The sequence below is a fragment of the Micropterus dolomieu genome, linkage group LG11, assembly GCF_021292245.1.
Source record: "Micropterus dolomieu isolate WLL.071019.BEF.003 ecotype Adirondacks linkage group LG11, ASM2129224v1, whole genome shotgun sequence".
In the NCBI taxonomy this organism is placed as follows: domain Eukaryota; kingdom Metazoa; phylum Chordata; class Actinopteri; order Centrarchiformes; family Centrarchidae; genus Micropterus; species Micropterus dolomieu.
This window is the reverse complement of record NC_060160.1, coordinates 10998399-11012351: the sequence shown is the minus strand read 5'-3', so window position 1 is coordinate 11012351 and position 13953 is coordinate 10998399. Positions and strand designations below refer to the sequence as shown.

The following is a 13953-nucleotide window of genomic DNA, read 5'->3' as shown; positions in this document are numbered from 1 at the left end:
GGGGGGGGGGGGCAAAGCCTGGAAGACAGCACTGAGCTCAAGTCCTCAGCACCACCCAGTGAGTCATTTCTGACTCATTGATCTTCAAGCCATGAGGGTATAAGTGGGCTTTCAGCAGCTTTGCAGGAAAGTGTAAAGTAAATATTAGTCTCATCACCTGCTGATAAATAATTAAATAATGTCACAATTTCACACAGTGCCTTTGGATGCGTTTCATTTTAAAGCAAATTTTAAAAACTAATTTTCACTCAAAATGCCACACAGAGCCTCCCCCGCCTGTCCTGACTTCTTTGTGATAATAACCACTGGTTCACGTTTCCACAGCCTCTGTCAGCAAGGCATATTTTATTTTCTATCCTCCAAACTGGTTTTGATGTATAATTCACCAGTCTGCTGTGTACTGGATATTTTTTGGGCTGGGAAAATTGAGCTTAAGAACTCCCACACTGGACCAATCAAAGTGTGAAGAGCATGTTTGAAGCCGCTGTTTTTTTTAAAGTGACAGTCTTCCCAACTCATTTCACAGCAATATAAGACCGCTGTGTTTACCCTCGGTTTCTTTCCTTTTCACATTTTCTGTTTCTTTTTGAAAGGTTTGTTTTATTTTCCTTACTGAATGTGCTGTGGCTGCCATGTTTATAGACGTTGGCCATAACTAAGCTTATCTGAGAAAAGAAGACATTTTCTCTTTAATCCTTTTGAAGGAAAATCCATACATACCAGAGTTGTACAAAAGACTGCATTATTTACGGTGTTTTCAGCAGTGGAAGAGGTACACTCAGATCCTTTATTTCAATAAAAGTACCAATACAACAATGTAAAAACCCTTCATTTAACATCCTACTTAAGTACAACTACAGTATTATCAGCAAACTTAGGCATTGACGTGTTGAGGTGGAACTAGTTTTAAATACAGATACTTGTATGCAGTTAGATAGTTTAGTCCTACTGGTTCCCAATCTTTTTTTAAGGGACATGACTCATGAGACACTAGCTTAATCTTTACCATTGTATTGTGTGCTTTTTTATAGAAGATCTAATTATGTACATTAACTTGTAACTATATTTGTCAAATAAATGTAGAACAGTAAGTAGTAGTACAATAGTACAATATTTCCCTCTGAAATATAGTGGAACAGAAGTCTAACGTAGCAGAAAATGGAAAATGGAAGTACCTAAATGTATCTAAATATATGTACTTACTTTCTACCACTGACTTTCCCTTATATCTCTTATAATCTCATTTTCTGTTGGATGTTTGCTGCCTGTCTACAGAACTATATTTACAAAAGATGACGGAGCAGTAGCACTGACCGTAGCGTTGTCCAAGTCCACCCCTGCAGCGCGGGTGCTGTTGTACTGCATGAAAGGCCTTATGAAGCGCAACCTGAAGGTTCGTTCAAACAGGAACTGGGTTTTCCTCTGGTACTCTGTCAGACCAAAGAAGGCCATGTCTCGTAGGTTCTTCTTGGCCGACTCCAGCAGAAGTTGGGCCCTCTTTTTCTCTGGAACCGTGGACATGTTGTAGCAGCCTACAAGGCTCAGGTCTGCTAACATACGAACCTACAGAGAAGAGGAACAGAAAATCAGGGACAGCCAATCAGGTGAGGTTTGACCTCTTTTGGATTTCTGTGTTAGTCTTTTTGTTTGTACATTTTATAGATTAAAATGATTAATCACATCATCAAAAGAGAAAAAAGAAAATGAAAAACAGTCAATAGATTAACTGATACTGAAAGAAATTATAAGTTGCAGCCCTTATCCTGAGTTCCAGTAGTTTGTGTATAAATCTTATGTTATGTAATGATCTTTTGACATCTTAGTAACCACTCTCCTCTCAAATTCCTTTAATCAGGCATTTTACATAATAAAATAACAGTTTCGATTCTGGTGGATTTGCTCCAAGATTAGAGATCCCTTCAACTCTGAGTGCACTCTGGAGCTGTTGTGCTACAGTATAGGAACAGGGACTGCATACGGATTTGGATTCACAAGAGTACACTGTGTGCACCTCAGCCTGCTGGTCCACCAGGGTGCCTCAAGTGTGTGTTTGTGTGTGCGCCACATTCATAAGTCATTGGACCCCGAGTAATAACAGCCTCAGGCTCAGATGAGATAAGCTGGCCAGCACGTTTAGGTGGGAGACTGAGATAGCATGAGAAAAGATGTGAATTTGAGGTGTTTATGGCCAGCAGGCGAACTCCTTACTGTGTATGTGGTATGTGTGTGTGAGAGAGAGTGCAAGCTGGTGTGTGCGGCTTATCTTATACCTTTAACATATTTTGGAATTGCAGTGAGTCTGGTTGTGAGAATTCAAAAAACAGATTCAAATTTCTTCTTTAACTCTTTTAGTTCTGAAATCAATATTTTGTGGATGTGGAAAATAATGGAAAATAATGTCAAGATGTGATTGCGTGGCTTTCGCAATCTGTTTAAGAAATCAGTATTGATCTACTGTGTAATGTGTGAAAATTTACCAAACTATTTTATCTATTTTTGTCTGCAGAGTATACTCCCTGTAGGGTTTACAGGGTTTATTATACTAGCAAATGGTACAAAACAAAAACAGTCTAGCAGATGGGAAAGAAGTTGGCTCAGGTTCAGAGATGCGGGTTAGCAAAACGGCAGCATCAAAACTGAAATTAGTGGTTTGCAGTAAAACAGAGTATTTACACAAATGAGAGCCGAGAGAAGACCAAAAGCTAAGCCCAAAAAATGGTGTGGTTGTCTTAGAATTTATCATATTGAACGCCAACCACCCCCCCACCCTTACCTGTCTGTTGTTGGCCAGGTTGTAGGGACAGTCCATGAACTGCTGAAGGGTGCACCCCGACCAGTCGGAGCCCTCGTAGCATGAGGGCAGCTCCTCAGGCGTGGGGGTTCGTCCGTCGCACATGTGCAGGGAGGTTTTCCATGTGGCTCCCCGCTGCACGTGCCGCCACTCACTGAGGTATCGAGACACTGGGTCCCTCAGCAGAGTGATGTAGTAGAACTTTCTGTTGGGGGCACAAAAAAGAAGTAGGAAGCCACGTAAGCGAGGGTAGGAATCAAAACAGGGAAAGAGAAAAAAAAATTACATTAATAAATGATAGCCTTACTTGGACAGAAAATGTATCTATCAATAAAAAAGTGAACATACAACACATTAAGAAATAAAACCATCTGCAACAGAACCTGTGAAAAACTAGCTCATGTGTTAGTGTGTAATGTGCGTTTTTCTTTGGGAAGGAGTCATTTCTTAATTATTCAGATCAAGTGGAACAGTACAGATGAGGAGTTAGAAGCAAAATGTGCTGCGATCATTCTTTCAGAAATCACTGCATCATCTGTAATGCCCCTGTTGCCCACGTGATGGCACTGTTTACAATGCTTTACTGCAGCACTTCATTCTACATCCACAACACAGTAGGAGGAAGGCCACAGACGGAGGTTGTCATACTTAATACCACATTATTTGCATTTACTAGAAGCAGCACTGTGATGCCCATAAGAAATCTAGGCAGCAGACAGGAAGTCAAGCTACAAATGAGCGGGAGGAGAAGGCGAAGGAGAGAGTTGATTTGTCAGGCAGAGGATCGGGTCAGCGTTCAGGCCACCCTGTGCAGGAAAAGAAACTGCTGGCGCAAGCACATCTCACTCTGTAACACACATCTCCACGCTGCAAACATCCTGATGTCTCAGGCTCTGATACACACACACACATCAGCAAACATCCTTCCTTTCGTCTCACACCAAGTCTGCCTCCGAGAGATGACTCATCTCGTATCTGAGATATGGATGGGACTGTGGTGTTGTAACGTAATGGTGCATAGCACAGTTCAATGTCTCTCCAGAGGGGACACTCCCACCAGAGCGGAGACCTTTCCAGGCCTTCACACTCCAGCTAATTACTGCAGTCTAATCAATCAACACATCCTCATTAACCACACACACATGCAACTTGTGTGTGTGTGTTTATGTGCCTGCAGTGTGTCTGGGAGCAGTGGTATGGATTTGTCTGGTCAACAGACACATGCCGCCGGTCGAAAAACACGCACACACGCTGCCCATCTCTCCTGGGCTTGCATCACGTCAGAGGAATGTTTGCAGGGAGAATTTTATGTGCTGACAGGAGTCCACGAAATCATCCCGTCCACACAAGCCGCCTCACACACAGACTCTCTGCTACCATTGCTAAATCTTTTGGCTTCACACTACAAAGCTAACAGGGCGAGAGAGGAGGGGTTGCGGGGTGGACACAAAGCCCCAAGTGTCACACAAACAGTAGCAGTGTCTGGATATTAAAAAGAAGTGGCTAAACCCCCCCGAAATCCAGTGGCAGCAGGGAGATCCTTGACAACGAAACAACTAAACCCTAAATCTAGCAACAGCTGAGAGATGGTGCACGACAGAACAACCAAACTCTAAATCCAGCAGCGGCAACAACATCCTGCATGACAAAACAAAACGCCAAAACAAATTTCCTCTGGGAGATCCTGCGCAACAAAACAACCACACCCTAAATTCAGCTGCAGCATGGGGAGATCCCTGCAAATGAAACAAATCTAGTAACAGCAGGGGGATCATGGACAATGAAACGACTAAACCCTAAATCCAGTGGCAGCTGGGAGATCTCAGGCAACGAACCAAACAGACCCTCAATCCGGAGACAGCGGGGGGATCACGGGCATAGAAACAAGTAACTAAACTCCAAATCCCATCAACCTAAACCTAAAATCTCATCCCCAATCTAATCAAAAGCAGAGTAGAGGAGCAGCACAGTCAAGCTGGAGCCTGCAGGAGACCGGGGTACATTATGGAGATTCCTATGATGACATTATCAGGATTCCTAACACTCCCCAGAGTGCAGTGTGTGTTTTTGTGTGAGTGTGTGCGAGTTGTGTTTCTGAGTGAGACTACGCCTATTAAATCAGTGATGACATTTTCCCCCTTTTGGCTTCTATTCTACTGAAAAAACAAAACAAGGCACTGTTTGGCCGGCAAGAGAGAACGAGTGAAAAGCAGAGTGAGAGTGAGTGAGTGAGTGAGTGAGTGAGTGAGTGAGTGCGAGAGAGAGAGCGCGAGAGAGAGAGCGCGAGAGAGAGAGCGCGAGAGTGAGGGGGGGGGCGGAAGAGAATTTCAATTAGTTTTCTAATACTGTGAAAGCAGTGAGGGCCCCGAGCCCAAGTGATTTATCAAAGTTATGGCTCCCGCTATAATGAAGGCTCAGGCATTTTACCAGCCAAAATAAATAAATAACATGCACGTAAACACACACACACACACACACACACACACACACAAATAAATGATCTTAAACGGCCCGCCTGTTGTGTCTGCTGGGTCAGGCAGACTGCAAAACCGGTGCCGTGGAGACCTTCTCGCCTTAAAGCCTAATGATGTCTGGCCGTGTACTCTTATCCCAAGGTAATGATGTTTCAAGCCACACACACACACACACACACACACACACACACACACACCATCAAGTCCACTCCTTTTAATACACTTTCTCTATCACTCTCACGTGCAAGCGCACGCACGCACACACGCACACACACACACACCCCCCCTCTGGGGCGACAGCAGATATTTCTTTCACAGGTGATATTGCTTATAGTTGAAGCCTACTCGCACTTGTCAAATTAACTTCAAAGCTAATATGCAGCGCTCAATCTTTCACCGTCAAGATTTTTAGCACATCGTCCCTCGGCTGAGTGCGGGAATTTGCAGTCTGGGAGAAGCAGCTCTTGTAGACTAGGCTTAAACGTGTGATACATTTTTCACAGAATTTCCCCCTGTATGCCCTTTTCCTTTTTTCCTACAACAAATGGAAAAATACCACTGCACCGTCCCAAAAACAAAAGAAAAACACTCAAAACTGCATTTATCGTGTGTCAAACATGTCCACTAAATGCTGAGACTTATCCTGTGTGTATAGCGTGCTGATAAAGAAGGGAGTTTTTGGCAGGGAGAGGTGTGATCAATCTATTGTCTGGACCGCTGCGGGATTCGGACTAAACAAGGACAGTTTTGTCTTTTGTCCCTCCACATTTTCCTCTCTGTTTTTTGCTCCTGATCACTATAATTGAAAACAAAACAGTGGCTGTAAGCGCAAGATGAAGTGTTCGAGCTGTCTGACCGACTGAACGCAAGAAGAAAAAAGGAAAACACGTCATGCTAACAAGGCTTTCTGACCCCTTTCTAACCATCTCTACCATTTCCTGTGCACATCTGTGTGTACATGAGCTGTAAATAAGTGAGAATGAGACACTTGTAGAGCTTTTCCACCTCGCCAAGAGTACAATTATCGGAGGAAACACTAAACATTTGTAATTGTTCCTCATTTTTGGTATGACAATGGTCAAATTTAAAGGAAAGCCCAAAAATTACAAGTTTCGGCCCTCAAAAAGCCACATTGGTCAAATTCTAGTGCACAAGTGAGTCAGTGTGAGTACATGTGAGATTTTCTGAGCGTTATCAAGAGGAAACACACAGCATCTGGTGCCTGTTATGGTACCTCAGAGCCCGAGAAAATGAGCCTTTGCATGTTTCCTGTGGGTCACAAATCACCAGTTCAACACCCTCCACCTTCCCTCTTTAACCTCTCTTCCTTTTCCATTTGAATCTTTTCCCTCCTCTTTCTGTCACTCGTCTTCTTTCAGCCCATCACTTATCCTCGTCCCCCGGCGTAGGTGTGTCTCTGCCTGATTACAATGTGTTCTCCCTTCTAGGAGCTGGTTTTGTTAAAATCTCAAACCACGATCCTTGAGTAATGTCCTGGAGGGTCCGCCACAAACTGAGCAACGGTGAGGTTTAAATAGCTTCGTTGTACCAGTTTGGTTTTGGTTAGTGTTGTTAGGAAGGTTATAAAACAGTTGAGTGATTAATTAGGGTTAGGGCTACAATTTCACATGCTTGTGTTACCATTTTTAGTTAATGTTTCATGCTAATTACGGGTATTTTTGGAATCTTTCTTTATATGACAGGGAAGCAACAAGAGCAACAACAGGAGCACAAGAAATACTGGGGGTGGTTTGAGGCTGCAATACGTAAGTACGGCTGCAAGCACTTTTTCCTCAAGACAGCGTGAAAAAGTTTAGAGGCCTTGTTTGAATATAAGGTTATGGCTCATAGTATGAGCCACACATATACGTACCCAGACACACAAATGGCGGCCCACCATGAAAGCATCCATGATTTCTTAATAGTTTGCGGATATTTGCTGAAACCCAATCCACTTAACAACATAGTTCTTTTCCCACCTCTAAAAATGGACCTGAACTCAAACACAGACCCTGTTTAGTCAGGGTGAACAGAGCCCTGGAGTGTTTACCCCCTTGGTGCGGTTCTTTTGGGCTGTTGTGAACGCCGGACTCGGACTCTGGTGCACACCAAACAACCGCACTCTGGTCAGCCAGATGTGGTCTCGGACCACTGTCAAGTTAACTCCGGAGGGGTTCATTTCTGGTGTGAACACCATTTGAACTAATCACAGGAAACTACCATTGTATGTGTCATCTAAAATAGCACAAATTTATTATTAATGTACTATTTAATGCGTAATTGTTGTATTTATAATATTTCATATTTATCAGAATACGTTTTATACATTTGCCAATTTACCTTGGTAGTTATTAAAAGAAGGTGAGGAGTTTGACTGGTGCGGTACACCTGTCAAACAGTGAGGTGATTTCATGATGATAATGGAGAATAGAAATATTACAATCAAAATCCATCCATCCATCGTCAACCTCTTATCCTGCGTACAGGGTTGTGGAGCCAATCCCAGCTGACATCGGGCGAAAGGCGGGGTACACCCTGGACAGGTCGCCAGTCCATCGCAGGGCCACACATAGACAAACAACCACTCACGCTCACACTCACACCTAAGGACAATTTAGGGCCTCCAATTAACCTAGTCCGCATGTCTTTGGACGCTGGGAGGAAGCCCTGGAGAGAACCCACGCAGACATGGGGAGAACATGCAAACTCCACACAGAAAGGCCGGGGCAACCGGGGTTTGAACCCACAACCTTCTTGCTGTGAGGCGACAATCAAAATATGGAAAGAAAAAAAAGAAATACTAAAAATACTAGATTATTCATTCATTCACATGCGTGACCTAAAGTCCGGTGATTTGCACTGCCGAACCACACCAATATAAACCTGATGGGGCTCCATGATGATATCCAGGTAGAAAGAGTGTGCTGTCTTTTTCCCAGCTGATTATATGACCAATAATTAAACGCCATTTCCATCACATGGCTTTTATTTACACTTTCTTGGGCCGTTTGAGTTTCTGCCTTTGTGAATGCAAACTGGACCAGCTGGAAAATTGAAGCAATCATTCTCGCGCTTGTTCGATTCAGGAACCGGACCTTTAGGTGTGAACGCCCTAAGAGTAAAGAGAAGGAGGGGAAGAAAACACCTTTCTTTCATTTCCACCCATCAATTCTAATACACTGGGTTACTAAGTGATGTTTGTTCATGTTCTTGTGCATCTGTTGAACGTGCTGAATAATAGTGAGTCATCTATCTGTTTACACCAGTTTACTTTGTTATATGTTGATCATGTTTCCAAATTGGATTAGTTATATGTATTCATTATATGTTATTACATAAGAACAAACTGATAAACAATTAACCAGTTACCAAAATCAATTTAAGTCTTTTTTAAGCTAAAATTCCTTAATTCTAGCTTCTTAAATGTGATGATTTGTTACTTTTTTCACGTCATAATAAACTGAATATATTTACGTTTTGGACTGTCAAAATAAGCATTTTCACGACATGTTTTTTCACTATTTACCAACAATTCATAGATCAAGTGGTTAAGCCATTTGTCGAGAACATAATCAATTATGAAAATAATCTTTATTCACAACCCAACATCACTGTATTTAGAGTAACCTGATTTTAAAGATCCAAGTAATTGTCTGCACCCTACTGATAGATATGCAATTGATATTTTTAGAAATTTGTGTTGTAAATAATTTGATGTGTACATACTGATACAATTAATGGTAGGGGTCGACCTGGGATCCACACCAGGTGAAGCATGTGTAAATGTCACATGCTGAGTGTTGATGCTGACAAACACATGATGTTGTAACACTGTGGCTGTGCTAAAAAATAAAAATCTTCTATTCAGTGTGGAGGGCACATTTTTTCTGGATATTACTTATTGATTCCTGAAAACAAAGTTTGGACTCACTGCAATTTTCGTCTACATTGTTGTCAGCACATTTAAAAGTGGTGTTGGGCTTCACAAAAGAAAGGCAGAAAGCACTGAAAAGCAAACCTGCAGTGGAGGAAACTGAGGCCTGTGCAAACCTCTCAACAGCCGCACACATCTCTGATTTGTTCAGTGATTCAAATACAGCCGGGGTGTTGATGCCTGTTTTCACCGTTTTGCAAACAGTCGACCAGTCAGAGAACAGAGGAAAAATGGGTATATCATCTACTTAGCCAAATTAAGGAGAAATAAAGTTAAAGTTGACTGGCCCCAGAAACCGTGTCAACTGAAAATGACAGTGGAAAGAGCATACCACTTGCTACTGGTTGGTTAGAGCAAAACACAAAAACCCACAACCTCTCATCCTAACAAGAAATTGGCTATTATGAACACAGAATGCTACATCATGCAGTGTTTTCAAAGCTGTATTTTTAATTTGCTAAAAATGATGGGTGTTTTTCTTTTCATAAATAATACAGCATGGATCGAAACCTAAATTGTACATGCGCCAGAATCGATAAGCAGACTTGTAATCAATTAAAACCTATATCTGACCCAATCATTTCTTTAGAGTACAGCATCTGTGAGAGTGTGTGTGTGTGTGTGTGTGTGTGTGTGTGTGTGTGTGTGTGTGTGTGTGTGTGTGTGTGTGTGTGTGAGTGAGTGAGTGAGTGAGAGAGAAAGTGAGTGTGTGTGTGTGTGTGCGCGAGAGTGTGTGTGTGTGTGTGTATTTAGAGAAGGGAGAGTGAGGAGCAACATGTCAGGACTGGAATCTCAATAGACCTCCACTGAGTCCTTCCTGTTCCCTTTTTCCACACACACACACACACACACACACACACACACACACACCAATTGTCGGGTTGCAGATGTATTTGCCTCATGCATCAAACAATGAACAATCAGTCTTGGTTTTGAGCTGAAAGGCTTCAGGCCACAGGATACTGAAAATGCCCCGTCTACATCTCAATCCCTCCGTCTGCAGCACCGAATCAACGGTGACCTCTTAAGACTAAATTTCACCCTTCGCCCTCCCTCCTACTCCTGCTCTCCTCTGCTAACCATTCGTCATCTCATCCTGTGTGTGTCCTGGGTGTCTTCTGCCCAATAATGACGCATTGAGACAGACAGAAATAGACCCTCCGGTTCAGACAAGCTCTCGAGACGTCTTTTCTGCCTGCCCTGGCTCACTCTTCCTCCCTGCACCGCTCTCCGTCTCCTTCTCCTTCTCTCTCTCTCTCTCTCTCTCTCTCTCTCTCTCTCTCTCTCGGTCGATCAATAACAGCCTAAGGACTCAGACAGCCTCCCTTGGTAGTTTGGACTTTAAACACAGAAGACGTACAAGAGACCAGGCGAAAAAACAGAGTAAAATAGATGGGGAGAGTAAGAGCAGACAGCGGCCACAGTGTTGGAAAGAGAGGACGCAGAGGGGGCACGCTGGAGTGAAGCAGGCATCCAGGAGACTGTGGTTCAATATGAGGACACTTTTGGAAATTCTTTGTTCTCATTTTGCAAAGAGAAATCACATTGTGCCAAGAAGTTATGGTTTCTGAATACTTTCCATTGCAACTGTCCACATTTTCTGTGTATCATAAAATCCTGACTCAGATTTGCAGACGTTTGGATGCAATTTGATATACTGTGTGCTGATGTGGCTGAGCAACAGGGCTGGGATAGTCAAGTCTTCATAATAAAACAGGGCTGCTACTAATGATTATTTTCATTATCATTTAATCTGTCAAATGTAATAAGCAAAGAATTGGGAAAGAAATGCTTGTCACGGTTTCCCAGAGCCAAAAGGGTGGGTTCTTGAAATTGCTTGTTTAGACATACAACAGCACATGACTTAAGAAAAAAAAGCAGCAAATCATCAGTTTTAAGAAGCTAGAAAGAGAGCCCTCGCTCCTATTCCTGTTCCAGCTTAATATTTGAAGTCTTTTATCAAGCGAAATGTTCAAACATTCCAGGTTCTCAATGGTGAATATTTGCTGCTTTTGTATAATATATATATATATATATATATATAAAAATCATTGTAAATTAAATATCTTTGGACAAAACAAGCAACTTAAAAAACATCCCCTTGCGTTCAGACATTTTATAGAGGAAATTATTAATTGCTTAATGAAAAAAGAGACATTTTAAATCAATGATAAAAAAGTAATCATAGCTGCTGCCCTACAATTCAGTCATTCCAAAAGAAAGAGACTCTAAACATAAAATGCAACAAAAATGTGAAATGTTGCCTCTGTAATTGTAAAAAATAATAATAAAACGCACTAATAAAGACTTCCAGTCGTTCTTTGCTATTTTAATTTAGGAATCCTTCTTAATGGACTCAAACTGCGAATTAAATAGGGCTGCAGATAACAAATTACTTTCATACATTGATTAATCTGCATATTTATTGTCTTGATCAATTGATTGCCCTATATACCAAAAAAAAAAAAATAAAAAAAAAAAATCATAATACTGAAACCCCAACTTGACATCTTTAAATGTCTTATTTTGTTCAACCACCAGTAAAAAAAAAACTTAAGACATTCAGCTCACTATCATCTAAGTGTGACTATGAAAAGCATCAATTTTCTTAGTTTGAGAAGCTGGAATAGGAGAACGTTTGGTCACTAGTTGTGCCAGGTCTCGATTTAAACAACATAATTCAAAGTGTTTCTTTACCTCAACCCAATAAGGAAACCTTCTTATCTTATGGTGGCTGTGTTTAGTATGGTTTCTTCAGCCCCAGTCACAGGCAGACAGTAAATTAGTAGTAAGTATTTTGTAGTTTCAGAGCCCCTGCAGTCACTATCAAAGTGTTCAGACGAGCTGCTCTCTGCATGCAAGGTGTTCCACACAAAAAAAGCAAATAAGTTTGCAATGGCAAGTAAGAGTTACCGTGTTGACCATAACTAAAGGAACGTGTGAAAACTTAGCTTATGCCATGAGTACAAAAATAACGTATGGTTCACTGCATTTCAGCACAACAACACCGCATCCTTTCCCGTGACTACCCAACACGGAAAAGAAGCAAACAAGAGAAGAATGCCTCGGACAGAAGTGTAGCCCACGGCTCGAGTTGGACTTTACAGCACAGAAATGGACAAAAACAAAGAGAGGGTAGAGGGAATGAGAGAGAGAGAGAGAGAGAAAGAGAGAGAGAGCGAGTGAGAGAGAGCGAGAGGGGAGGGAATCCCCCGAGTGCAAAGCTATGTTCAGCAGGAATGTTCTGCCGCCTGTTCTCTCATGTAACTTGACTGGCAACAGCCCAGAGAGCTGTCTGACAGAGAGGGAGGGAGAGATGTGGAGAGTGTTAGATAGATTTGGTGAGAGGGAGGATGGGTGGAGGTGGGTTTGCACAAGTAATCACAGATCACTTTTCATGGTCTCGCAATTTAAAGTTATGTATCCCTGATTGTATTGGTTGATATGACGACATAAGATTCACTGCCAAAAGGTACACATTTTTTCACACTTTTGATACCAAGGTACCAATCTCGTTAAAGCTGCAAATCAATGAACATGACTGCTTTGTGGTAATTTATACCTGTGTTTTTGCATCAATGTGATAAAGTAGCTTCATTTGTAAGTTATTTCGATTAGCTAGACTGGGGAAAACATACATTCTTGTCTAATATTTGATCTAGGACTGCAATTAAGAAATACCTTCATTACCAATGAATCAGCTGATTGGTGTCCCGATTGATCGATTAATTGTTTTGACTATAGGTTAAATCTTCAAATTGCTTGTTTTAGCCAACCAACACTGCAAAATCCAATTAATTCCAATATAACAAAGAAAAGCATCAAAGGCTAACATCTGAGAGGATGGAATGAGCAGATATTTTGTATTCTTGCTTGGAAAAAAGACTGAAATGATTAATTTATTATGAAAGTAGTTGTTGATTCATTTTCTGTTTATTTTTTTGGTTCCAACAGATTAATTGAATTGAATTGTTTCAGCGGACATTTTTACTTCTGATTTTGAAGTAACTTCATTTGTCAGCTAGATTTGGCAAAAAAGGACATTGGTGTCTAATATTTTATCCATACAAATATACATGTATTAGATCATGATTTTTATCCATTTGGCTATATAAAATGTTATCCATATCACCCACTCCTAATCTGTGAAATATGAAACATCCACTTCCTGTATTTAATGCCCATCATGTGACCAAAACAACGGTTAAAGTGGAATGGATCGGCTCTATAGAAAAGAAAATTCATCCCCAACCTCGGTTTATCTTTGGGTTTAAGCCAGATCACAACAAATAACTACAGATTCTTTGTTAAGTTTGCCTTTGGGTTGTAGCTTTGCCCCCAAAGTAATAAACAAGTGATTATTAACTGCTTGTTGTACATAAAAAGGACCACAGTAAGTGTTAAGACTGTAGGTGTGAAAAATGACACTCAGCAATTTAAAAAAAAAAAAAATACTGCACTGAAACCAATTATGTGAAAGTGTATGCTAAGCTGCAAAAAATAAATCCAATAAAACAATCTGCTGTAGTTTCCTCTAGCAGAGACAAATAATCATGATTATAAGTGTGAACACAGTAGTAAGAAAAATACAGTAATCAGAGTCCTTTTTCATAATCATGCGGCCATAAAGGAGAGGGGATGTGAGCCAGAAAGCAAGGAGGTGGAGCCTTAGGTTATTTGAGGTAACTCAACCTGGTAGCCCTGTGTGTGTGTGTGTGTGTGTGTGTGTGTGTGTGTGTGTGTGTGTGTGTGTG

The 13953-nt window shown here is 41.4% G+C and overlaps 1 protein-coding gene across 1 annotated transcript in view; it reads right to left on the bottom strand.

The window, feature by feature from the left end:
* The window catches only part of hs6st1a (heparan sulfate 6-O-sulfotransferase 1a), a 35330-nt gene that overhangs the window by 5392 nt on the left and 15985 nt on the right, over nucleotides 1–13953 (bottom strand). The window contains exons 2-3 of the mRNA XM_046063069.1: nucleotides 2774–2996; nucleotides 1315–1563 (exon numbers count right to left, since the gene is read on the bottom strand). Coding sequence (XP_045919025.1) covers nucleotides 1315–1563; nucleotides 2774–2996 — 472 coding nt within the window. The remainder of the gene's footprint in view (nucleotides 1–1314; nucleotides 1564–2773; nucleotides 2997–13953) is intronic.